Below are 27,497 nucleotides of genomic sequence, written 5' to 3' on the forward strand. Positions count from 1 at the left end.
CCAACGGGCCGTCCAGGCAGGTGGGCACGGCCATCCCACACGGCAGGTCTTCCCAGGCTTGCGGCCAGCTGCCGTGTCTCCTGCGTCTTCCTTTAAGATGGCCACATGTCTCATACTCCAGCTGCCTGCCGTTTCCCAGTCCTTCTCTCAGATCTGGCTTCGGTGGGGGCATGGTGACCAGACCCTGAGTCAGGGGTGGTCTGGTGGAAAGACGCTGGGTTTTGGAGTCAAGTAAACCTGAGTTCGGATCTTCTGCCCTTTGTGAGTGGGTGGCCTGGATTAAGCCATTTAGCACCTCTGGGCTTCGGTTTCCTGTCTTCCTGCTCAGGGGGGTGGCCCGTGCCCCAGCAGCCGGGTGTCACCAGGGAACTTGTTAGAAACGCAGGCGCTTGAGCACCGCTGAGACCTGCTGAGTCAGCATCTGCCCTGTATCGAGATTCCCAGGAGCCATCTGGAAGACGGGCGCCAGAGAACTGGGAGGAGAGGGGTGGCTGGCGAGACCATGCCTCTTTCCTTGGATGTTCTGTTTCCACAAAATCACCTCAGCATTTCAGCAGAACCAGCCCAAAGCTGACAGCTCATTACCGGGCATAACCAGCCCCTGGGCTTTTAATGCAAACTTGTTGTCAAGACGTGCCTTTGTCCTCCAATGTTTGTGTAGTTGTTTTGAATCCACAGGAAGGACTATTTTTATTCCTATAAGTATATATGTATACACACACAGAGATTTATGGAGCTGTAGTTCACGTATCATGTAATTACCCATTTAAAGCATATAGTTCAGTGGTTTTTAGTGTATTCACAGAGTTGTGCATCTCTCACCACACTTAATTTTCATTACCCTTAAAAGAAACCGACTCCAATTCCCTACCCGCCTCAGCCTTAGGCAACCTCTTCTGTTTCTACAGATCTGCCTATTCTGGACAGTTCCTGTGAATGGACTCATGCAATGTGTGGACTTGTGCATCTGACTTTCTTCATTCATAATGCCTTCAGGGATTATCCATGTTTTAGCATCTTTTAGTACTGCATTTACTTTTTATGGCTGAATATTATTTCACTGTATGGATTTGCCACCTTTTGTTTATCTGTTTACTGACTGATGGACATTTGGGTTGTTCCCACCGTAATGCTGCTGTGAAAATTCTTACACACGCTTTTGTGTAGATGTATGTGCATATATCTTCTCAAGTTGTTTTTTTTTTTTCTTTAGATTAATACCCAGAATTATTACCCAGAATTGGGATAGCTGAATCATGGGGTAGTAATGTTTGAAAAAAATTTAAGGGACCCCCCCCCATACTGTTTTTCATCATGACTGCATCTCCACCAATTTACATCTCCACCAACAGTGCATGAAGTTTCCCTTTTCTGCACATCCTCAGCAACACTCACAATCTCTTGACTTTTGGGTAATAACCATTCTAACAGATGTGAGGTGATATTTCATTATGGTTCTGGTTTGTATTTCTCTGATTATTAGTGATGTTAAGCACTTTTTTGTGTACCTGTTGGCCATCTGTATGTCTTTGGAAAATGTCTGTTCAGATGAAATGTGTTTTGAGATCCAGTTTCCAGGGTGTGGAAGTGGGTGGTTTCCCACAGCATCAAGTAGGTCTCTAGACACCAGCTGGATGTTCTTCTGTTCAACTCAATTCGGACACTACCTGGAGAGACCACCGAAGTCTACAGGTTAAGGTGTCAGTCCTACCAGACTCCCCTGCTCCCCCCTTTAGGTGCCAGTCTCAAGCCCATGCAGTTCCTTCTCTGACTGGTTATAAGCCAGAGGTTCGCGTGATTCTATGCCTCCACGTGTTCACCAGCCCAGAATCTCTCTGAACCCAGTCCTTTTGGATTTTTATAGGAGCTTCATTACATAGTCATGATTGATTAAATCACCAACTGTTGGCAATTGATTAAACCTCTAAGCTCTCTCCCCCTGGACGTTGGGGGATGTGACCAAAAATTCAAGCTCTCTAATCACATGGTTGGTTCTCCTGGCAACCAGGTCCTATCCTTGCAATCCTCGTGTGTGTTAGTCACTCAGTCGTGTCTGATTCTTTGTGACCCTATGGACTGTAGCCTGCCAGGTTCCTCTGACTATGGAATTGTCCAGGCAAGAATAGTGAAGTAGGTAGCCATTTCCTTCCCCAGGGGATCTTTCTGACCCAGGGATCGGGCCCAGGTCTCCTGCACTGCAGGCAGATGGTTTACCATATAAGCCATGAGGGAAGCCCAGGTCCCATCCTTGATATGATGATAAGTCACCTCAGTCATGTCCGACTCTGTGCGACCCTATGGACAGCAGCCCACCAGGCTCCCCCATCCACAGGATTCTCCAGGCAAGAATACTGGAGTGGGCTGCCATTTTCCTTTCCTCTAATGCATAAAGTGAAAAAAGTGAAATGGAAGCGCCTCAGTCGTGTCAACTCCTGGCGACTTCCATGCGACTGCAGCCTAACAGGCTCCTCCATCTTGTGGGAAATTTCCAGGCCAAGAGCACTGCGAGTGGGTCCAATTGCCTTCTCCAGATCCCATCCTTCAGTTTCAGTTTCAGCGTTGCCTCAGTTGTGATCCAAAACTCTTTGCAACCCCATGAATCGCAGCACGCCAAGGCCTCCCTTGTCCATCACCACTCCTTGAGTTTACTTTTCAAACTCATGTCCATCGAGTCGGTGGTGCCATCCAGCCATCTCATCCTCTGTCGTCCCCTTCTCCTCCTGCCCCCAATCCCTCCCAGCATCAGGGTCTTTTCCATTGAGTCAACTCTTCGCATGAGGTGGCCAAAGTATTGGAGTTTCAGCTTCAGCATCAGTCCTTCCAATGAACACCCAGGACTGATCTCCTTTAGGATGGACTGGTTGGATCTCCTTGCAGTCCAAGGGACTCTCAAAGAGTCTTCTCCAACACCACGTTCAAAAGCATCAATTTTTTTGGCACTTCAGGCTTTCTTTATAGTCCAACTCTCACATCCATACATGACTACTGGAAAAACCATAGCCTTGACTAGACAGACCTTTATTGGCAAAGTAATGTCTCTGCTTTTTAATGTGCTATCTAGGTTGGTCATAACTTTCCTTCCAAAGAGTAAGAGTCTTAATTTCATGGCTGCAATCACCATCTGCAGTGATTTTGGAGCCCCCCCAAAATAAAGTCTGACACTGCTTCCACTGTTTCCCCATCTATTTCCCATGAAGAGATGGGACCAGATGCCATGATCTTAGTTTTCCGAATGTTGAGCTTTAAGCCAACTTTTTCACTCTCCTCTTTCACTTTCATCCAGAGGCTTTTTAGTTCCTCTTCACTTTCTGCCCTAAGGGTGGTATCATCTGCGTATCTAAGGTTATTGATATTTCTCCCGGCAATCTTGATTCCAGCTTGTGCTTCTTCCAGCCCAGCGTTTCTCATGATGTACTCTGCATATAAGTTAAATAAGCAGGGTGACAATATACAGCCTTGACGTACTCCTTTCCTATTTGGAACCAGTCTGTTGTTCCATGTCCAGTTCTAACTGTTGCTTCCTGACCTGCATACAGGTTTCTCAAGAGGCAGGTCAGGTAGTCTGGTATTCCCATCTCTTGAAGAATTTTCCACAGTTTATTGTGATCCACATAGTCGAAGGCTTTGGCATAGTCAATAAAGCAGAAATAGATGTTTTTCTGGGACTCTCTTGCTTTTTCGATGATCCAGCAGATATAGGCAATTTGATCTCTGGTTCCTCTGGCTTTTCTAAAACCAGTTTGAACATCTGGAAGTTCACGGTTCACGTATTGCTGAAGCCTGGCTTGGAGAATTTTGCGCATTACTTTACTAGCGTGTGAGATGAATGCAATTGTGCGGTAGTTTGAGCATTCTTTCGGATTGCCTTTCTTAGGGATCGGAATGAAAACTGACCTTTTCCAGTCCTGTGGCCACTGCTGAGCTTTCCAAATTTGCTGGCATCTTGAGTGCAGCACTTTCACAGCATCTTCTTTCAGGATTTGAAATAGCTCAACTGGAATTCCATCACCTCCACTAGCTTTGTTTGTAGTGATGCTTTCTAAGGCCCACTTGACTTCACAGTCCAGGATGTCTGGCTCTAGGTGAGTGATCAAACCATTGTGATTATCTAGGTCGTGAAGGTCTTTTTTGTACAGTTCTTCTGTGTATTCTTGCCACCTCTTATTATCTTCTGCTTCTGTTAGGTCCATACCATTTCTGTCTTTTATCGAACTCATCTTTGCATGAAATGTTCCCTTGGTATCTCTAATTTTCTTGAAGAGATCTCTAGTCTTTCCCATTCTGTTGTTTTCCTCTATTTCTTTGCATTGATTGCTGAGGAAGGCTTTCTTATCTCTCCTGGCTATTCTTTGGAACTCTGCATTCAAATGGGAATATCTTTCCTTTTCTCCTTTGCTTTTCGCTTCTCTTCTTCTCACAGCTATTTGTAAGGCCTCCTCAGACAACCATTTTGCCTTTTTGCATTTCTTTTCCATGGGGATGGTCTTGATCCCTGTCTCCTGTACAATGTCACGAACCTCCGTCCATAGTTCATCAGGCACTCTGTCTATCAGATCTAGTCCCTTAAATCTATTTCTCACTTCCCCGTATAGTCATAAGGGATTTGATTTAGGTCATACTTGAATGGTCTAGTGGTTTTCCTTACTTTCTTCAATTTAAGTCTGAATTTGGCAATAAGGAGTTCATCCTTAGGTGGGTCCAAAAATCACCTCATTAATATAATAAGCGACACCTTCCCTGCTCTCAGGGCTTCCTTGATAGCACAGTTGGTAAAGAATCCACCTGCAATACAGGAGACCCCAGTTTGATTCCTGGGTCAGGAAGATCCGCTGGAGAAGGGATCGCCTACCCACTCCAGTATTCTCGGGCTTCCCCTGTGGCTCAGCTGGTAAAGAATCTGCCTCCAATGCGGGAGACCTGGGTTCAGTCCCTTGGTTGGGAAGATCCTCTGGAGAAGGCAAAGGCTACTCACTCCAGTATTCTGGCCTGGGGAATTCCTGGGTTGCAAAGAGTCGGACACAACTGAGTGACTTTCACTCACTCACTCCCAGCTCTCATCACTTAAGAAGTTTCAAGGAAAAAAAAAAAAAAAAGAAGTTTCAAGGATTTTAGGAGTACTGTGCCAGAAATGGGTCAAAGACCAAATATATATATGTATATATTTCTTAATGTAAACCACAGTATCACTCTGATCCTCTGCCCATTTTTTAACCACTTTATTTGCTTTATTTTTTGCTGTTGAGTTGTGTGAATTCTTTATATGTTTTAGATACAAGTCCCTTATCAGATTTATAAAATTTTTCTCCTTTTCTGTGAGTTATCTTTTTACCTTCTTGATGGTATCCTTAGAAACACAAAAGTTTAAAATATTTATATCGTATTTGTCTACTTTTTGTTGCTCTTTTGTTGCTTTTGGTGTTAAATCTAAGAAAACTTTGTATGAAGAATAAGTCCTTTCATCCAGTTACAGTAACTCTTCCTTCTGGCTCTATAGTTAATATCATATAGTTAATATAGTTCTGAAGGTGTGCATTCTTTATTTTTAATACAAGTATTTAAGAAATGCTTATTAAAATTCATTATTAGTTTATTTGTAGTCATTATACCACAAAACACATTTCCAACTCATTATTTAGTATACATTTCAAGAGACATTCAGAAAATGTCAGGAGACTTTATAATAGGTATGACGGTGATTTAGTCACTAAGTTGTGTCCAACTCTTACAACCCCATGGACTGTAGCCCACCATACCTGCAGTTAAGAATGGATGAAAATCTGGCTGCTGAAATTGAGATGACTTCTATTTCATTATTCTCCTAACACCAGCCTAGAACACTAATCAGAAAAGCCAGTTTGTCTTTTCTGGTCGTTCTTTTCTTGGGTACTTAGAGACCATCTTCCATAATTCACTCCAGAGCATTGTGAGGCAGAGATGTTCAGGAGCCAGGCGTTAGTTCCAAGGCCTGCACCTCCGCTCACACGCCAGAGGCCTGGCTCATGCATCTCTCTAGCACCTTGCAGCGTCTCATGCTCTAAGTGACTAGAGGTTACAGCTTCTCATTTGCAGAACTTCTGGCCCTTGAGATGTACATTCATTGAGTCTAGAGGCTTATACTTCTTTTTTTTTCCATTTATTTTTATTAGTTGGAGGCTAATTACTTTATAATATTGTAGTGGTTTTTGCCATACACTGACATGAATCAGCCATGGAGTTACACGTATTCCCCATCCCGATCCCCCCTCCCACCTCCCTCCCCACCCGATCCCTCTGGGTCTTCCCAGTGCACCAGGCCGGAGCACTTGTCTCATGCATCCAACCTGGGCTGGTGATCTGTTTCACCCTTGACAATATACATGTTTCGATGCTGTTCTCTCAAAATATCCCACCCTTGCCTTCTCCCACAGAGTCCAAAAGTCTGTTCTGTACAACTGTGTCTCTTTTTCTGTTTTGCATATAGGGTTATCGTTACCATCTTTCTAAATTCCATATATATGCGTTAGTATACTGTATTGGTCTTTATCTTTCTGGCTTACCTCACTCTGTATAATGGGCTCCAGTTTCATCCATCTCATTAGAACTGATTCAAATGAATTCTTTTTAATGGCTGAGTAATATTCCATGGTGTATATGTACCACAGCTTCCTTATCCATTCATCTGCTGATGGGCATCTAGGTTGCTTCCATGTCCTGGCTATTATAAACAGTGCTGTGATGAACATTGGGGTGCACGTGTCTCTTTCAGATCTGGTTTCCTCAGTGTGTATGCCCAGGAGTGGGATTGCTGGGTCATATGGCAGTTCCATTTCCAGTTTTTTAAGGAATCTGCACACTGTTCTCCATAGTGGCTGTACTAGTTTGCATTCCCACCAACAGTGTAAGAGGGTTCCCTTTTCTCCACACCCTCTCCAGCATTTATTGCTTGTAGACTTTTGGATAGCAGCCATCCTGACTGGCGTGTAAAAGCAGCTAATGCAGTCCATTGCCTTTCCACTATTTCCAGCTGCCCACTCCTAATTTGGAGGCCTTCACCTTCCCAGTGAAGAGCCTCCTGGTAACTCAGTCGGTAAAGAATCTGCCTGCAATGCAGGAGACCTGGGTTCAATCTCTGGGTTGGGTAGATCCCCTGGAGAGGGAAATGGCAACCCACTCCAGTATTCTTGCCTGGGAAATGCCATGGACAGAGGAGCCTGGCGGGCTGCAGTCCGTGGGGTCGCATGCACCAGACACGCCTTGGCGACTACACCACCGTTGTCACCTTTCCAGTGAAGAGGCTTCCCTGTGGCCCTTAGCGCCTCTGGCTAAGGTGTGTTTCTGCCTCTCTCCTCTGTCTGAACAGCCTCCCCAGGGAGCTCTCCTGTCTCCCTGACCGTCTGCCTGGCCTGCCTGAACTTCCTCCCTCCCTGCCCGCTTTCTCATACTTTGATCTTACAGGACTGTGCTGGGCCTGGGGACCTTGGCCGTACGGGGCCCTCTTCTACCCTTGATGCTCGCCCTTTTTAGCGTTTGCCGTTTCTGATGGAAGCTCTCTGAGGGCTCCTAGGCCACGTGGAAACTTTTCCTAGATGATCTCTTCCTATTTTCCTTGTCAGGAAACTTGTCAGACTTTTTTTCAGCTCTCCTGACAATATCTGTTTGTTTGTTGTCTTTTTTCCTCCCTTATAAAACCTAGTAGTTGATGCTTAGAAGGCAGGACAAAGAAAGTCCAGAGGCTGATTAAAAATGGCAGTCTGTAACTGAGTCACATGTCAGAGACCCAATGCTGCAGTGCTACAGAAGTTTCCAGAATAAGGGGACTCTTAAGTATTGTGAGGTATAGGAGGAGCATGGAGTCCTTGTCAGGGAAGTGCCCGTCTGGCCAGTGCAGAAGGTAGGAGGCCTGAGAAGTTCTCCACTACCCGCTCACTGAGACCTCTCCTCTCTCCCAGCATCCTGCTGGCTGGTGGGCACACAGTGGGCACATAGCCATTTCTCTGCCCTGCAGGGCTGGGCACTCTGGGCCTGAAGCAGCACCCACAGAGGCACCAGGGATCCAGAGGGGAGGCCCCCCTCATCCCAGGCAGCACCCCACCTTGCGACTCTGGCCCTGAGTCTCGCTGACCCCCTTCTCTGAATGTTTTGAAGTTTACTTTCATAAAGCCTGGGAGACCCTGGTGGCTCAGACAGTAAAGAATCTGCCTGCAAAGCAGGAGACCTGGGTTTGCACTCCGGGTCAGGAAAAATCCCCAGGCTGCCCACTCCAGTGTTCTTGCCTGGAGAATCCCGTGGACGGAAGAGCCTGGCAGGCTACAGTCCATGGGGTCACAAAGAGTTGGATGCGACTGTGTGACTAGCAGTTTCACTTTTTTTCACTTTTCTTAATGCCTTCTCTATGCTGCTTGCCCCCGACTGGTGGGGAGGCCGTGCTGGGGGAGTGGGCAAGATGCCCGGTGATGTTATGGAGGCTGGGTAGGGACTGGGGCGGGAGGGAGCTTCCTTCCTTTGGATCTCAGCCCTTCGTGGAATGTCTTAGTCACCATCAGAAGAGAGGGTGGAGAGAAGGGAAGACAAGTGTTGGGGGTCCAGGAGGCTGGGGGCGCCCAGAGGAGGGGGCTGAGAGCTCACCCGATGGAAACGTCAGGGTTTGGGATGGACTGGAGCGGGCAGGAGAGGAATTCAGGAGACACTTGGGCTCTGGCCTGAATCAGTGATACTGCCCAGGATGCTGGGTGATCGGGAAGGAAAAGCTTGGGGTGAGGGCAACCTGAGCTTGTCTGCAGGGGCCTGGGGGCTGTCAGATAGGAGGTGGGGACTGGGCGTGGACCCGGTCCCAGCTGCACACCATTCTACAGCTTTTCCTGGCTCTTCCTGGAGGGAGCAGGGTGAGTTGCAGGGGAGGCGGCACGGCTGAGAAGTGGAAAGCAGGGTCCTTGAGGAGAAGGGGAGTAGGGCGGGCTGGGGGGAAAGATGTTTGTGTTTGTTACCACATGCTGGCTTCCCTGATTGGAACATCGCTCCCCCCAGCTTGCCTCCAGGACATTTTGTGACCAAGCATAACACTCATCCTTCAAATTGCTGCTAATTTATTTACGGTTTTTGGTGATTGCATGTCATGTGCACCCTGAGAAAAACAAGCAGGGAATCAAAAAATGATGATTTTTTCCTGGAAAAGCGTGCCCATTCTAGGCCTGCAGTGACAGCAAGAGCCAAGGCAAACAGTCAGCTGAAACCAGAGCCGCTGAGGAGCCGCCTTCCCGGTGGCTGTCGTGGGCTGGGCGGGGATTGCGACACGGTGGGCCCAGGGCCAGGCCTTGTCTGGGCTGTGTTTGGGGCAGGTGGGTGGTGGGTCACCAAGGGTGGGCGGTGGGGGGGGAGTGAGGTGTGCCCCGAGAGGCCCAGGGAACATCTGCAGGAACGGAAGGGTCTTTCTGGGACATTCCTCACCCCTGCGCAGGCGGCACAGGTTTTGAGCAGGAGCTGGAGGGGAAGGCCACAAGATGGGAGTGGGGATAAGAAAGTGAAGGTCGTCTCTGACTCTCTGCAACCCCATTGACTGTAGCCCACCAGGCTCCTCTGTCCATGGGATTTTCCAGGCAAGGATACTGGAGTGGGTTGCCATGCCCTTCTCCAGGGGATCTTCCTGACCCAGGGATTGAGCCCAGGTCTTCTGCATTGCAGGCAGATTCTTTACTATTTGAGTCACCAGGGAAGGGGGAGTGGGGGAGGAACTGTGAATCTCTGAGCTTCAGGGAGAGGGGACCCGGCCAGAGCAGCTTCTGGTTCCCTGGGTGTCTTGAGGGAGTCAGGCCTCCTGGTGGGTGGGAGGGATGGCGCCAAACCCAGCGCTTTTTGCAGAGTGAGCCTACAGATGTGAGTCGGTGAAGTGATTTTTGTCTCTCTGGGAAAAGGAGGCTAATATGGTGGGAGTGGAGGAGAGGCTTGCTGACTTGGTATGCGGAGAAGTAATCGCAGTTTTCCTGGCTTTGAAGTGTGATGACCCCCGCAGACTCAAGGGTCCAGGGACCACCTGGTGAGCAGCTTCCTTGGTACAGCTTCCTTTCATTCCATGAATGTTGATCTTTTATGCCTTTATGCTTGCATTTTGGATAATGTGGAGGAAGGCATCAACCTGAAATGGATCCTATCCTCCTGCCTTCTACAAGTGGGCATCCCACTTGTGTGGGCTTGACAATTTGGGGGAAAAGAGCCTCAGAAATGCAGCCTCAATTTAAGTACCTGCTCTGCCTGGTGGCTGAGGTACCGTGTGGTTGGGCAAGCGTGGGGGGTCGTCAGGCCGCCCCCAGGTTGAGCAGGACCTGCCTTCACAGAAGCTCTAAGAGAGCTCTGTGCTGGAAATCGCAGGAGTTCTGTTTTCCCTCGGCCATGATGGGTACAGATTGAAGAGCTATTTGCAGTGACAGCACTGGGTTTTGGGAACACATGTTGGCTATTGTTTGGGATTTCCTTCCTTATTCCCTGTTAATTTATGGCACTTACTGTGAGCTGGATGTCAGTGTAGGGGAAAACAGCATCCCACAAACAGAGACATGTCATTCTTACCAAGGGACTGATGGTATTTGGAAAACAGGGAAACTCCAAGGAAAATATTCTGAGTGCCAAGGATGGAGCCATTGTCTGGGCTGGGAGGTGCTTCTTTGAGTCATCTGAGGGTTTTACCACTATAGCTTGGGCTGTCTGCACTTCTCTCTGCTTCCCCAGGCCTGAGAAATGTGCTGTGCTGGCCTGGGTGCAGCCTGTGATTTTTGAAGATGCCTTTCCTAGATAGACTAGCTCCAGAGTAGGTTTCTTTTTGCCTCCAACACCCCTTAGTCCAGCTGGGCCTCAGCATCCAGGCATCCCCATCTCACTCCATCTTCCTTGAGTTAAAATCTCCACTCATGGAAACCAAGTTGCTGAAAGCAAGAAGGGCCTGAGACCCACAGGGAGGCTGATGCGGATACAAGGCAAACCAGATGTTCCCTTCTCCCTGGCAGAGAGGCGCCCGAGTTCACAGGGCGTGTGGGGAAGTGTTTTCCTTTAAGGAAGACATCTGTATGGAAATGGTAGCCCGAGTAATGCGATGTGACAGTTGCCATGTCAACTCCTGTATTTTTCCCCTCCCCTCAAATTATTGACCGGCCCAGTCGCTGTTGCATAAAAGTCATGCAATGCCTTGGAATGTGTTTATGTGCTGTCCTCTGCCAGGACTTTTCAGCATTTTTTTCCTGCGTGTATTTTGCTTTCGGGAAGATGGACTGTCACTTTGGTTTAACTGTGCTCTATTTTGGGGGAACTACATATTTCTTAGATTTGTAACAAGGCAGTGGTGGCTTAGACTCCGGAGGAGCAACCAAGGGAGGAGGGTGGGGGGCAGCAGGCAGACCTGCCTGAAGTTCCTTCAGCTGTGATGGAAGAAGTGGGGACCAGGGGCCAGTACATGAACAACTGGCAGTTATCACGGGGAGGTAAGGGGTGTGAGGGCTTCGCAGGTGGCACTAGTGGTAAAAAACCCACCTGCCAGTGCAGGAGACATAAGAGGTGAGGGTTTGATCCCTGGGTCGGGAAGACCCCCTGGAGGACGGCATGACAGCTCACCCAGTACTCTTGCCTGGAGAATCCCTTGGACAGAGGAGCCTGGTGGGCTACAGTCCATGGGGTCGCAAAGAAGCTACATAGTACGCATGCAGGGGGTGTGTGTGTTTGTGAGCTTGCATACACACACACGTGAAAACTCCTCCCTCCTGGGCTTCTGTGATGGTGTGGGGCATGGACCTTCTCTGACTCTGCTCAGCTTGGGTTGTGTATCCCACTGGCCACCCTGACCTCGCTATCTAACAGGCTTTTCAGGACAGGAACCCTCACACCTCTCCCTCATCCTCACTCCCTCCTGGTGAAGCGCCCACTTCCTTCTGCTCAAGCCTCACCTCCCCTGTCTCTTCTGCCTTAGGGCCAGATTGGCTCACAGGTGGTCTTCCCTGCCCCCCCAGGCCTCCCCCTCCCCGGCAGCTGACTGCTGAGCTCAGCCTTTCCTTACTTCTTGGCTGGATCTTCATACCCTCCCACTGTCCTCCCTGGCTGCAGCCTTAACCCACCCCGGAATCCGGTGTGATCTTCTCAAGCAATGGTTTTGTTCTTCTTAATTGCAAAAGGGCTGATTCTTCCCACCTGGGCCCAACCTCCATGTTCTCTTCGTAAACCACCACTCTGATCATGTCTCTCATTGATTGGACTCCTCCAGAGACCTATTACAATGTCAATACCTCAGCCTGCTCCCCAGGTACCCCAGCATCGGAACCTAGTCTGGCTCATGCCTATTCTTGGTACTCTGCCCCAGCCCTTCCAGACACCTTGCTATAGTCCGAATGTCTGTGTCACCCACCAAGTTTATATGCTGAAATCTTAAACCAGGTGATAGGGTTGGGATGTGGGGCCTTTGGGATGTGCTTTGGTCTTGAGGGTGGGGCTCTTTCAAATGGGATTAGCGCCCTTACCAAAGAGACCCCAGAGTCCTTCCTTTTCCCTTCTGCCACGTAAGGACACAGTGAGAAGTTGGCTGTCTGTGACCCAGAAGGCTCTCATCAGAGCCTGACCATGATCTCAGACTTCCAGCCTCCACAAGTGTGAGAAGTAAATTTGTGTTGTCATCCATGGTGTCTGTCACAGCAGGAAGAATGGATGAAGACACAGCCCTTGAGCGGGCGTCTGATGCTGCTCACGTCTTGGGTGCTGGTCATGGCGTGTTTGGTCCTAGCCTGATGGCCTGTCTTGCTCCTGCTGAGCAGTGTCTTCTGTCCTGGCTCCCTGGTGTCAAGCGTCTGCTGCATAAATGACCGCCTCCTTCCCATCGCAAAGTGCAGGGCGAGGTTCACTGTGTTAAGATCTTTCCTGTTGGCCTCCCCTTGCTCATCAATGTCTTGCCTTGCCACCTCCTCACCGCTCCTCTCGTCTCTGTCTTCCCTACTCTTCCGACCTGAGGGCCTGGTCCTGGCTCTGTCCTCCATCTCTCTGTCCATCCTGCACCTGGAGTATAGTGGTTAGAGCCGGGCTCTGGAACCAGTGAGAGCCGGTTCGTGTCCAGTCCCAACACTGCTGTTTGCAGACACTTGACTTTGAGTTTCCTAACCCCTCTGAGCCTCACCTGAAAAAATAAAACAGCCAGGTGCTTGGTAGGTGCTTGGACATGCGGTTCTGGAGAATATTATTACTTTAAGACAGTAATAGTATCCTGTTCCTCTCCTCCTCTGAAGCATGGTGGCCGCTGATGGTCTGTAGGGTGTGGGCCCAGAGGCCTCCCTGGCCGGAGGTGCTTTATGTCCCGGGTGCTGTCTCCTCGTCCAGGTTGTAGGTGTCTTAAAAAGAGTCTAACTTGCATTCCTCTGGTGGCTTTATGATGTGCTCTGTCCACAGTAGCTACTCAGCATGTGGGTTGGATGAGCACTGTGGGCTTCAGAACTGTGGCCTCTGGAGGGCCTTGAACCACCCTGCTGCTCCCCTGTCCTCGGTGCTGGCAGATGAGGGGGCCCAGCAAGCAGGGCACATGGGCCACCGTCCCCTGCCGAGGTCACCGATCCTTGCAGAACTGCTCCTGGATCCTCCAAGTCCTTCTCAGGAGAGCTCCCCACTGCCACAGCACCCCTGTGCAAGGTGACGGGTGGCAACCAGCTCTCCCTCACCCAACTTTTAAAAGGTGATTGTTTTATTTAAAGACATTTAAATAAAAAAGGATTTAGCTCCATTGAGAAATCTTAGGCAAGGGGAAAGGTTTAAAAATCCTGGGAGCTCCTGGGCAGGTGAAAGTGTGTGCCTTGATCAGGTGTGGTGTGTCCTCACAAGCCTGGAAGGAGGAAGCAAAGAACATGATGGTCGGCTAACATGCCCCGATGGAAAAGGACCAAGCGCGGTGGGTAGGAACGTGTCCCCACTCACACTGGGAGGTGGCGGACAGGATGGTAGTGGTCAAGGTGGGGGCAGAAAGGCAGACGTTTCCCATGCAAACCGGAGCAGGAAGTTTGGCAAGGGAGCTCCCAGGAAGAAACAGGGTGTTAGCATGAGCTTCCATTGTGTCCCTGACAAAAGCCAGCAAATAACCAGGGCTTTTCATACTTCTTTGGAATCCCAGAGCAACACTTGAAGCAGGTGGAGGAAGTCTTTGGAAATGACTGAAAAGCTTCAGACACTTGGAGTAAAGCAGTTGAGTGAAGTGAGCTCTTTCAGCAAAACTGTGTAAAGGCAGGTTAAGAGGATGTTGAGGGCTCCATATGACAGATGGGGGACCCAAGGCAGGCCAGGGGGTGAAGGTCATGCAGCTAGTGATTGAAGAAGCTGGACTCTGAGCCCCACCTGGCGCTGAAGTCTGTCTTCTCCCTACACCAGGTCCACAGGGATGTGTCCAAAGTGCTTCATATTTCCTGATCTCTGTCGGCACTGATTTATGTTTGAGGGGTGGCGTCTGTGAAGAGTGAAAGTTATGTGTTGAGATTTATTTCTCGGCATGTGGATGTCCATTTGTTCCAGCATCATTTGTTAGAAAGACTATCTGTGTTCTGTGTTCATTTGCTCTTCCGTCATGCGTGTGTGCTCAGTCATATCTGACTCTTTGCGACCCCATGAACTGCAGCCCTCCAGGCTCCTCTGTCCATGGGATTCTGCAAGCAAGAATACTGCAGTGGGTTGCCATTTCCTTCTGCAGCTCCTCTGTCAAAGTTGACTAAATAGAAGTAGATTACATTCATGTAGGTCTGTTCCTGGGTCTACATTCTGTTCCACTGATCTGTCTGTTCTCCTGATACCATACTGTCTGGGTTACCATGATCTTGAAGTTGGGTAGTATCCATTTTCCAAGTTTGTTCTCTTCTAGTATTGTCTTTTGCCTCTCTTTGTAAACCTCAGAGTCATTTCAGGGAAATCGATAAAATAACTTCTTGGAATTTTCATTTGGATTGTATTGCATCTATAAGTCAAGTTGGGAAGAACTGGCATTTTGATACTATTGAAGCTTCCTATTCAAGAACACAGAATATCTCTTTAGTTTTTCTTTGATTTTGTTCATCAGAGCTTTGCAAATAATTTTCCTTGTATAGCTTTTATACATATTTTGTATAAAATATGCATCTCATTTTGTATAAGCCTAAGTATCTCATTTTTGGGGGGTGCTAATGTAAATGGTATTGTTTGTAGTTTCAAATTCCACTTGTCCATTGCTGGCATGTAGGGAAGTGATGGGCTTCTACACATTAGCCATGTTTGCTGCAACCTTGCTATAATTGGTTTGCCCCTCTGCCTCTCCCATGTTTAAGCCTCGCCCAGCACGCTGCTTGAGGTGTCCTGAGTGTGGCCTTGGATCTGCACGGCTCTGTGCCTCTGCTCGAGGGTTACTCTGCCCTTGCCTGTTGTCTCTGCCTGTTCTGACGCCTTACCTGGCAATCCAGAACCTGATCTGGCCAACTTCCTGTGGACGCATTCCTAGTTCAGTTCAATTCAGCCTCTCAGTTGTGTCCGACTCTTTGCAACCCCATGGCCCCATGCCAGGCCTCCTTGTCCATCACCAACTCCCAGAGTTTACTCAAACTCATGTCCATTGAGTCAGTGATGCCATCCAACCATCTCATCCTCTGTCATCCCCTTCTCCTCCCACCTTCAATCTTTCCCAGAATCAGGGTCTTTTCTAGTGAGTCAGCTCTTCACATCAGGTGTCCAAAGTATTGGAGCTTCAGCTTCAGCATCAGTCCTTCCAATGAATATTCAGGACTGATTTCCTTTAGGATGAACTGGTTGGATCTCCTTGCAGTCCAAAGGACTCTCAAGAGTCTTCTCCAACACCACAGTTCAAAAGCATCAATTCTTCAGCCCTCAGCTTTCTTTATAGTCCAACTCTCATATCCATATGTGACTACTGGAAAAACCATAGCTTTGACTAGATGGACCTTTGTTGGCAAAGTAGTGTCTCTGCTTTTTAATATGCTGTCTAGGTTGATCATAGCTTTCCTTCTAAGGAGCAAGTGTCTTCTAATTTCCCAGCCCCTCAGCAGAACTGACCCCTCCTCTGTGTCCTCTGGACTCTGGCTCCCAGCTCGACTCTAGCGTCTATCACATCCTGCCCCATATTGCAGCAGCTTGCCTAGCTCTCTCTTCTCTGCAGGCTACCGACTCCCAGGGGCAAGGATGCAGACTTACTCAGCGGCCTCTGGGGAGCTGGGCCATTTGTGCATCTGGAAACTCAGCCCCAGCTAGTTGAATTCAGTTCATCCTGCTGAGCCTTGATGAAGCCACGCCACTGGGAGTCAGCCTCACTGTCTTAACTTGTTTGGGAAACCTTGGGGTGTCACAGAGTACAGCCCATTACTGGCATCTTCTTTGTGGTCACCTGTCACTCACGGGAGACGGGCATTAAATCAGAGCAGTGAGGCTGGCCTGTCACCCACAGTGCCCTGCCGACTGCTGTCAGCACGGCTCAGTCTTTTGCAGGGGTCCTGTCTCCCAGGTCCTGTGTGGTGGAGAGCCAGGGGCTACTGATCAGGATTCTGTTTGTCTTTTAAAACTACAGATGTGCGGTTTCTGCTTTGTGCCTCTCGGAAACTGCTGGCCCCAGTGTCTCGGGAGTGATGCCCTGAGGCTGCTCTGGGGTGGCTGCCAGTCCCCGGAGGGCCCACCTTTTGTCCTTGCTGAGCTGGAAACAGCCTCTGTCCAAGGGCTCTGCCTTGTTCCTCCTGCCTGCCTCCTCTTGACTAGGTAGCAGGCTTTTCTGATCAAAAGCTGCTGTTCTTTGGAAGGCTGATTCTTCTTCAAGAGTCATTTTTGAGACAATTCATTTTAAGCCTATTAAATTTGATCAGACTTCACCTTCATTGTTATGTATACCTAACAGCTTAAGATTAGTTTTGAAAAAAAAATTCAATCTATTCTGTGACAACTTGTGTGGCTAATTAATGCTCTGCAGTGCCCCGGGAAACTTTGCAAGGCACTGCACAAACACCAAGTCGTAACACATTTCCTGTTTGAAACTGTCTCAGTATATTGAACATCTGTATTACAAATAATATGCCATATTAGTAAATGGAACATCTTTTATTGATTCACCTTGTTAAGCAGGAAAATAATCCTTATGGTTTTATAAGCCTCCTGCAAGTTCTAGTAGGTGCCATTTGGAGCATGAATTTAGTTGAATAAATGAAGGCAGATGCCAGGCATTTAATTGGCTCTTCTCTCCCTCAGTCGGCTCTATCAATTTTGGAACTATTGTTGGAGAAGACAAAATTCACCACTGGTATGAAACTGACAGTGAATTAGACGCTATTGGGTTTTGGAAAGAAGGAACTGGCTGTGCAGAGTTAGTGCTCAATAATAGCTAATGTCATCACTTGGTCTTAAGTTCCTCCAAGAGCAGAGAGGAATAGGGAGGAAGATGGTGGCAGCTTAACTCAATTGCCTCAAAAAATTTATTTTAAAGTCTTGAGCCTGATGTTAAATGTTCAAGGGACTTTTGTTTTCTACTCTGGGTTGTTTTCCTTCAATTTTCCAACTAAAAAGATTTGACTGGGAAGATGTATTTTTTTTATCTTGTGGCTCCTGGACCCCTGGGGGCTCAGATACCTGTCTTGAGAAGCAGGTATAAAAATGGCAATAAAAGTAGTATAAAAAGATAGTGGAGGAGGACTAAACTATGGTACATTCAGACAATGGAATATTTTAGCACTGAATACAGTGCTGAAAATAATTTTGAGCTGTGAAATATCTATGTCTTTATGAAAAGACACATGTACTCAGTCATGTCTGACTCTTTGTGACCCCTTAGACTGTAGCCCCCCCAGGCTGCTCTTGTCCATGGAATTTTTCAGGTGAGAATACTGGAGTGGGTAGCTGTGCCCTCCTCCAGGGGATCTTCCTGACCCAGGGATGGAACATGCGTGTCTTGTGTCTCCCACATTGGCAGGCAGATTCTTGACCACTAGCGCAAACAGACATGTGAAAGTGAAAGTTGCTCAGTCATGTCCAACTCTATACAGCCCATGGAATTCTCCAGGTCAGAATACTGGAGTGGGTAGCCTTTCCCTTCTCCAGGGGATCTTCCCAACCCAGGGATCGAACCCAGGTCTCCCGCATTGCAGGCAGATTTTTTTATCAGCTGAGCCAGAAGGGAAGCCCAAGAATACTGGAGTGGGTAGCCTATCCCTTCTTCAGGGGATCTTCCCCATCCAGGAATTGAACTGGGGTCTCCTGCATTGTAGGTGGATTCTTTACCAACTGATCTGTGAGAGAAGCCCTGTGAACAGACATAGAGCAACCTTAAAAGCATTTCACAGTTAGTTCAGTCAATCAGTCATGTCTGGCTCTTTGCGACCCCGTGGACTGTGGCACGCCAGGCTTCCCTGTCCATCCAACTCCCGGAGCTTCCTCAAACTCATGTCCATCGAGTCAGTGATGCCATCCAACCATCTCATCCTCTGTCGTCCTCTTCTCCTCCCACCTTCAATCTTTCCCAGCATCAGGGTCTTTTCCAATGAGTCAGTTCTTTGCTTCAGGAAGAAACTAATCTGAAAACTCTATATACTGTATGACTCCAACTCTATGACCTTCTGGAGAAGGCAAAACTATGGAGACAGAAAAAAGATCAGTGGTTGCCAGGGGTAGGAGGTAGTAAGAAGGGATGAGCAGGCAGAGCACAGAGAACTTTAAGGGCAACAAAAATACTCTGTGTGATATTGTAGTGATAGGTACGTGTGATGAGACATTTGTCCAAACCCATAGAATGTACAAGAGTGAACCCTGATGGAAACCTTGGGTGATCATGAAGTGTCAGTTTAGGTCCATGGGTTGTAACAAATGTCCCAGGCTGGTGGGGGATGATGATAACAAGGGTTGTGTGTCAGGGGAGGGGGAATATGAGAAATCTCTGTTCGCTCCTCTCAATTTTGCCATGAACCTAAAACTTGCCTCCTGTTTCAAAGCACTTAACGTGCTTTTTAAAATAATTGTGTTTGTTTATTTTTGGCCGTGCTGGGTCTCTGTTGCTGCGTGGGCTTTTCTCCAGTTGCGGAGAGCGGGGGCTGCTCGCGTTGTGGTGCGCAGGCTTCTCATTGCGGTGGCTTCTCCCGTTGCAGATCGTGGGCTCCTGGGCATGCAGGCTTCAGTAGCTACAGCACAGGGGCTCAGTGGTTGTGGCTTCCGGGCTCCAGAGCACAGGCTCACTAGCTGTGGAGCAGGGGCTTATTTGCTCTGCAGCATTTGGGGTCTTCCTGGATCAGGGAGCAAACCCCATGTCTCCTGCATTGGCGGGCAGACTCTTTACCACTGAACCACCAGGGAAGCCCTAAAACTTCTTTTAAAAACAATCTTTAAAAAAAAAGCCAGAAAGCAGCCAAGGTGATTTTAGTGTTTTAAAATGTGATTTTTTTTAAGCCAGGAAAGGAGAGCTGCCCTGTTGGGAGATAAGTAGCGGAGGCCGTGACTGGATTTGCCTTCGGAGCAGCCCCTCAGGATGGAAAGATTGGCAGGGGAGACTGGGACAGGGGACCAGGTGGGGACAGACCAGCGGGCATCTGGGGCTCTGGAGGGGGTGGATCCTGTCGGGAGGCAGCAGGTGGAATGATGGGACCCAGCGGCTGCAGCAGGAGCAGGGAGGAACTGGTGTGTTAATAGCAGATGCTGAGGGCTCCTACCTGCCTAGCCCTGTGCTGGGTGTTTCACATCTGATCCTCATCCGAACTTGTCAGCCACCTTGGCTCATCAGCCTGGGTAGTTCTGATGAGACAGCTGGGGCCTGGTGAGATTGAGGGTGTTCCAGGATCACCTCTACTAAGCAGCAGGTGTTGGTCGCTCAGTCATGTCTGACTCTTCGCAAACCCATGGACTGTAGCCTGCCACGCTTCTCTGTCAATGGTATTCTCCAGGCAAGAAGACTGCAGTGGGTAACCATTCCCTTCTCCGGGGGAGCTTCCTGACCCAGGGGTCAAACTCAGGTCTCCTGCCTTGCGGGTGGATTCTTTATTGTCTGAGCCTCCAGGGAAGCCCCCATGTCCAAACTCAGAGTGAAAAAAATAAAAATAAATAAAAAAAAACAAACTCAGAGTGGGTGGAATCAACAGGTCTCGGTGACTGTCTCAGGGCGTGGGGGCAGGAGTGGGGTGGGAGAGATGTCTCTATCCTCCGTCTCCTTTAGGTCCTAGCCCCAGAGTTCTCTTACACAAAGACGCCCACCACCCCTGCACAATTTGCCACGTCTACAACTGACCCATCTCCAGCCTCTTGGAAAGAGCATTAAGCTTGGAGTCCCGGGTCTGAGGGGTGGACCTGACCTCAGCCCTCCTTGCTGATTGCCTTTCCTGCTCAGAATGTCTGTGTCCTCAGAAGAATGCAGATGTCAATTTCATCGTGAGAATGAAAGAAAAGCATGTAAAAGAAACCAATGCCAAACCCAGCACCCTGGGTAATGAGGGGTCATTCCATGCCCTTAGATAATGTTGAGTTTGCCTAAATTTGCAGAGTTCCAAGTTGGGTCATATAGTTGGACTTTTAAAAAAAATGTAATTCTCACCCATTGAATTTGTCAGTTCTACTGTGTAGCCTCTAGCACTGGGGTACATCCTGTGTTGGGGTCGTTAACAGGCCATCTCTGCAGACACCTGTGAAGTCCTTTCAGGTGAGAGTGGTCGGTCTGTCCTGGTCAGTGCTCTCAGACAGCTCATCTGAGAAACGTCGTCTCTTTCCTCACACGTAAACTTTCCTTTGCTTCTTGACAGTGGCTGCAAGCTGATAAAACTGCCCCTTTGACGGCCATATGCGCTTCATCATTTTCTCTTGGCTTTCTCTTTCAGTTGTGGCTGTTTATGTGAAGGAGTCCTGGTGGACCACTGAAGATGTTCTAAGAACCTCTGATCCTTCAAGAGAAGGTCTGATGAAGGTGAGGCATTGCAAATTTAAGTGGATATTGTGAAAGGGGTTGTAAAGGTCAGTGTACTTATTATCATGTTACTAAGTTAGTCTACCCCTGTGGACTCATTTTATTAGGACTGCTCTAACAAAGTGCCAGCAGACTGGGTGGTTTAAACAACAGAAATGTGCTATTTCCCAGTCGCAGAGGCTGGAAATCCAAAAGCAAGGTGTTGGCAGGGTCGGTTTCTTCCAAGGCCAGTGAGGGAGAATCTGTTCCAGGCCTGTCTCCTCACTTCAGCTTTCCTTGGCTTATCAGTGGTGCTCCCCCTGTATCTTCCCATCCTCATCTCTCTGTCCCTGTCTGGCTCTGTCTAAACTCCCCTTTTCTATATGGACACCTGTCATGTTGGATTGGGGCCACCCTAATGACCTCACCTTGATGTGGTCAAGACCCTCTTTCCAAATAAATCACATTCACAGCCCTGGGAGTTAGGACTTTAATTTTGGTGGGCACCGTTCCATCTATAACACCCCACCTTCCAGAAAAATAGTGTTAATGGCTATATGCAACAGGTATCTGGCTATTGGTAAATCTCTCTTGCCTTCCTGAGTGGCCTCTCCTGTCTTAATTCTGAAACGTTAATCCATATCATCTCTCTAGTGTGTAGGGAAGTTTTATTACATTCCAGTAGATTTACTGGTACTTACTATGAATTAGACATTGTGCTAGATGCTAGCCTATGTATTACCCAGACTTTTGACAGGGATTATCTGACTTCAGAATCTTTAAGGTATTTGCTTTGTAGACAAAGAAATTGAAGCTGAGCCACATAGCTAGTAAGTGATTTAACTGGACACAAACTCTAGCCTCTCTGATGGTAGGACTGGTGGGCTTTGAGGTGCTGTGGCTTTATAGAGACCGAGGATGGCGAGGGTAAAGGTTCCCTGTGGCTAAGGATGTTCATGTACTTATTGTCCATTTTGGGGAAAGTAGCTATTAATATCCTTGGTCCACTTTTTAATTGGATTGACTTTTTACTGTTGAGTTATAAGAGTTTTTCCATATTCTAGATGCAAGCTCTTATTGCATATATTATTAGCAAATATTTCTCCCTTTTCTATGGGTTATCTTTTTCAAGTATGTTTCACTCCCACCAGCTTTGTTGAGGTATGACGTGGCACAAGTGGTAAAGAAATTGCCTGCCAATACAGGAGACATAAGAGACACGGGTTCAATCCCTGGGCTGGGAGGATCCCCTGGAGATGGGCATGGCCACTCACTCCAGTATTCTTGCCTGGAGAATCCTGTGGACAGAGGAGCCTGACAGGCTGTGGTCCACACGGTCACAAAGAGTCAGACGTGACTGAAGTGACTTAGCACACATGCATGCAGTTGACATAATAACACTGTGTAAGTTTAAGGAGGGCTCAATGGTAGAGAATTGCCTTCCAAGACGTGGGTTTAGTGCTTGGGTTGGGAAGATGCCCTGGAGGAGGAAATGGCAACCCACTCCAGTATTCTGGCCTGGGAAATCCCATGGACAGAGGAGCCTAGCGGCGTACAGTCTATGGGGTCACAAAAGAGTCAGATAAGACTTACCGACTAAAGAACAAGTTTAAGGTGCTCAGTCTTGATTTGATACAGTGATACACTGCAAAATGATTACCACCACAGTGTCAGCTAAACCTGCATCACATCACATAATTGCCATTTCTTTTTGTGTGGTGACGTATGCTCTTAGCAACTTTCAAGTATATAATACAGGTATCATTAGCCACAATCACTGTGCTGTGTATTAGACCCCCAGAACATGTCCATCTTATTATTGGAAGTTTGAACCTGCTGATCATCTTTCCCTTTTCCCCACGCCCAGACCCTGGCAGCCACCACTAAGTCTCTGCGGCCGTGAGTTTGACCCTTTAATGTTACACTATAGGTGAGGTCATGCAGTGTTTGTCTTTCCCCTTATTTCACTCAGCATCATGCCCTCTAGTTCCATCCATATTGTCACGAAAGGCAGAAAGTTTTCAGGTCTGGTTTTAATTGATGTGATAGATATTATTTTGAAAAGGGCTTTCTTCCAGTAAATTAATGATGGCTGGAGGTTCAGCAAATAAGCATGATGTACTCAGTGAGGCTGCCTGACGTAGCCGTCTGTGTCACTGTCCATACTGAAGCAGGTGGTATGAGCAACTGGGTGTTCTAAATTCCAGGAAGAGTCTGGTTTGCTCTTTAAATATATATATATATATATATTTTTTTTTTTTCCAGAATAAGAGTGGTAACTTCCTTTGTGTATCAATTCTAAATTTAGATGAGGAAAAGCCCTCACATTTTCTGAATATGTGGCTAATGCTGTGAACAGAAACTTGAGTGTTAATTCCACTTAATGAACCAGGTTGTAAAGATCTGTCTGCCCCAGCTGTGTGTGGGGATAGTTTTCCTCTCAATTTATAGAACTTGGGGTCTTGACTTCTTTCCTTTTAATTGCATTCTATTTCTTAGCCAGCTCTTCTTCACAAATTACCAAACGAAACCAAACTGAAACCCAGCTTCCTTAGTGTTCTTTCTGTGAACATCATTAGTGGTCCTAATTGAGGGATTAGAACCGGATCTTAGTTTTTTGTTTTCAGAAATGTCTCTAAGTCAGAATCACATGTCACACATTTCCCCCCCCTATAATGAAATTGGACAAATTAAGTGCATTTCTTTTTTCCTTTCTTCTCCTGCCAGGTTTTGATTGGTTATTTCCCTTCTCCAGAAGCAATCTGTTTTTCTCTTCTGGCTTTCCTCTGAACTTTTTGGTTTTATAAGTTGAAAAATATAACCTCCCACATCACACCCGTCGAGTTTCGTGATGAACTAGTTATTCTTAAAGTCAGAACTTGATTTGGCTGCTACTGTCTGAAATACAAAATTGGGGTGGCTTCTCAGAGTTAAGCTGGTGTGGCTTTTGCAAATCTTTTTCTCATCTAAGATTTGGCTCCAGATGAAGGTGAAATAGTTTGTATTCTGGGCCAATTAATAAGTTTATTGGCACTAAGCACTTCGTGCCATTTGTTAGAGGGCTGCAAGCTGATTTATTTTTATTATTGAAGCATCTGAAAAGCATACAAGTGTTTGAGAGAGTACTGAGGCAGTCTTTTCCCTCGACTAGTGAGTTGCTGAAGCTCTCCCAGCAAATCCAAGTTGAGAAGCCACAACCACAAGTGATGATGATGATGATAAATATTTAAGGGTCAAGTATTAAATATAAAGGGCTTCCCTGGTGACTCAGCAGTAAAAGAATCTGTCTGCAATCCAGGAGACCCAGGTTCGATCCCTGAGTGAGGAAGATCCTCTGGGGAAGGAAATGGAAACCCACTCCAGTATTCTTACCTGGAGAATTACTTGGACAGAGCCTGGTGGGCTACAATCCATGGTGTCACAAAGCGTTGGACATGACTGAAGCAACTGATCATAGCACACTTTAAATATAAAACCAAGCATCATATTTATGTCAAACTGACGGACTTCCCATGTGGCACAGTGGAAAAGAAAATGCCTGCAATGCAGGAGAAGTGGGTTCAACCCCTGGGTCAGGAAGATCCCCTGAAGGAGGGGTGGCAGCCCACTCTAGTATTCCCGCCTGGGAAATCCCATGGACAGAGGAGCCTGGTGGGCTACAGTCCAGGGGGCTGCAGAGAGTCGGACAGAACTGAGCATGCACGCAGCAGCAGCTTCCTCTCCTAGAGCCCTAATGGATGAAAATGCAGAGGGGAGCAGCCTTCTGGGCTGCAGCAGGTCCACTGGGATGCAGATGTCCTGGTCTGGGGTTTCAGACCTGGCCTGCCTTTGGCAGAGCCCTCATCCAACTGTCTTAAGTCCTCTTGTGAATGAGGCAGTGAAATCAACAAATGGAACTGCTTACCTTCTTTGAGCTCCAGTCTCCTCACCTGTAAACCAGGATTTCCCTCGTGGCTGGGAAGAATCAACAGGTAGCATGTGGGTGGCAGTCTCAGCCCAGGCACTAATAATACTCCTGCTGATTTCATCGTGGTGCATACGAAGGGGTGATAAAAACCCAGACCCCTAGGCTGTCATACGGGAATGTTGTTGGAGTAAAATCTAATAACACTGTCATTGCGTCACTGGCTGTTTGGTTTTACCTCAAGTGCCACATTTTAGTGGTTTCTTGTAGTTGTCCAGAGGACTGAATTTAGACTGTATCTGGGCTCAGTCACATAGAATGGGGATTGATTAGTCAGGTCTACTGTGGGTGCAGGAGGCTTTCATTTGTACCACCTGTGCCAGCCGTGAAATTAAGACGCTTGCTCTTTGGAAGAAAGGTTATACCTAGCCTAGACAGCATATTAAAAAGCAGAGACATTACTTTGCCAGTGAAGGTCCACATAGTCAAAGCTATGGTTTTTCCAGTAGTCATGTATGGATATGAGAGTTGGAACATAAAGAAGGCTGAGCACCAAAGAATTGATGCTTTTGAGCTGAGGAGTAGGAGAAGACTCGAGATTCCCTTGGACTACAAGGAGATCAAACCAGTCCATCCTAAAGGAAATCAACCCTGAATATTCATCGGAAGGACTGATGCTGAAGCTGAAGCTCCAGTACTTTGGCCACCTGATGCGAAGAACTGACTCATTAGGAAAGACCCTGATGCTGGGAAAGATTGAAGGTGGGAGGAGAAGGGGACGACAGAGGATGAGATGGTTGGATGGCATCACTGACTCGATGGACATGAGTTTGTGCAACCTCTTGGAGTTGTGATGGACAAGGAAGCCTGGCATGCTGCAGTCCATGGGGGTGCAAAGAGTGGACACAACTAGCAACTGATCTGTGCCGGCCTATTTGAATGCAAAGAATGCTGACAGGCAGGAACAGGAAGTCATTTTGACTCGTTAATGATAAAGCCCTTCTGTGGGCTTGACCTTGACCACAGTACAGTTTCCTCAAATGTCGTGACATTGCAATGGGTGAGAGATGGTTCCATATGTAGCCTTAGGATGGGCTGGGCCTTGAGTTCCAGTAACTCTGTGGGGTTGAGACACTAGCATGTGCTCAAAATCTGTCACAAGTCATTGAAAACCAGTTGATCTTGGTGTAGCAACTATACACCAGTAATGACCCTCTGTTATTTACCTTCCTTCCAAGGGTCAGAATTTTGGAGCTGTTGTTAAAGATGGCAGACTGGGTTTCTCTCTGGATACATCCAGTGTTTCTGCTGAAATGGCTTGCCTGGAAGTCACCTTCTGTTTCACTGATACGTGACTGACTGATCTCTGTCTCTTCACGCTCCACGTCTGAGGCTCTGGAGACCAAGGGGGTCTTTCTGGCCCTGCCCCCTGCTCCTGGAGGCCAGGGAGGGTGTGAAAGGCCAGGGCTGAGAAGACCTCTGTGAGAAACTGTGGCCCCTAGTTTGGATCTCAAGCAGGAGAAGAAGCGCGGGGCGGGGGCGCCCACACCTGGCCCCTGGCGTGTGGGTTGGTTCCAAGCCTAGAGTTTATTGTGTCTGACTTTCCCTTCTTGTCTCACTTAGATGTTCTTTTTGTTTTTCCTTCAAAGGTTCAGTCATTTGGGGAAAGGATTGTGCTTTTCATTCTGAACGTCGTTATTTTTGGAAGACTAGAAAGGAATTTGGATGATGATGACATGTTTTTTTTACCTCACTCCGTGAAGGAGGAGGCTAAGATTCTGTGGCGAGATGGAGCAGCTGTTGGATTTTACACAACCAAAAGGAAAGGTGAGGGCTGTGTGGTCGTGTGGGGCCACCGCCGCTTCAGGCTTGCAGGGAGGCTCCGGGGGCCTGCCTGCTCGGAGGATGCCCTGAGCACAGATGTTCCTTGGAGAGAATCTTCTGGCGCGAGAAGTGTCAATAACTCAGCTGTCATGTAAATAAGCCCAAGGTATGGATTTTGTTTTCACCACATTTCTCGTTTTACTGGCAAAGAGGATGAAGATCTATTATGGCCCTTGGGCTCCCAGGTAGTGCCACGTCCCCCGTAAAATGGTTGTTGCCGTTAATGGTTGTAAAATGACTTTGCAAGCACAATGCTATTCGTTTCTTTTCTTTAATGTTACCAGTTTGCTGTCAGGAAAAACACCATTGCTAATAGCTGTCATGTGGTGCAAAGGCACGCTGGATGCCAAGATTTATAGACATTACCTCAGAAAAGAGGGAGGTCGGCCACAATAGCGAGGTTAGGGTAAAGTCCTGGGACTTATTTTTAGGGGTGGTGAGGAGCAGGGTGTGTGGAACTTGTGCTGTTTTGTCTAAGGGATCACGCTCTTCTTTAACACTGCTTTCTTTAATAGTTTCTTTGAAAGTTCTGTCAACATCTCTGACCCAGTTGGTCAAGCCCTATCATTTAATTCTTACAAAGTTCTGAATTTTAACAAAAATAAAATTTTCGAGGACGTCACCACAGATATGCTGTTGTCTCAGCTAAGTGTTCTTCCCTGGGAATACAAAGGCTACTATTGTGGTTTTGAACTGTGTTCACATGTGTATCTGTTCCACATGTCCAGGATGGAGGAGATCTGCATTTCTCACTTTTTTTCCCTTCCCTCAGTGTGGTGTGAGACAACTTGCGTCTCACGCAAACAAGTCGTGTAGGTCATTATTTGTCAAAGTCAGTCATAGAGGCTGAGGTAC

At 47.6% G+C, this 27,497-nt stretch overlaps 1 protein-coding gene across 1 annotated transcript in view; it reads left to right on the top strand.

Annotated features, from left to right (window-relative positions):
• Positions 1 to 27,497, top strand: part of LOC122419708 (protein FAM169B-like) — an 88,590-nt gene that overhangs the window by 27,589 nt on the left and 33,504 nt on the right. The window contains exons 4-5 of the mRNA XM_043434498.1: positions 20,790 to 20,875; positions 26,408 to 26,585. Of these exons, the coding sequence (XP_043290433.1) occupies positions 20,790 to 20,875; positions 26,408 to 26,585 (264 nt within the window). The remainder of the gene's footprint in view (positions 1 to 20,789; positions 20,876 to 26,407; positions 26,586 to 27,497) is intronic.

Source organism: Cervus canadensis, chromosome 17, assembly GCF_019320065.1.
Source record: "Cervus canadensis isolate Bull #8, Minnesota chromosome 17, ASM1932006v1, whole genome shotgun sequence".
Lineage (NCBI taxonomy): Eukaryota > Metazoa > Chordata > Mammalia > Artiodactyla > Cervidae > Cervus > Cervus canadensis.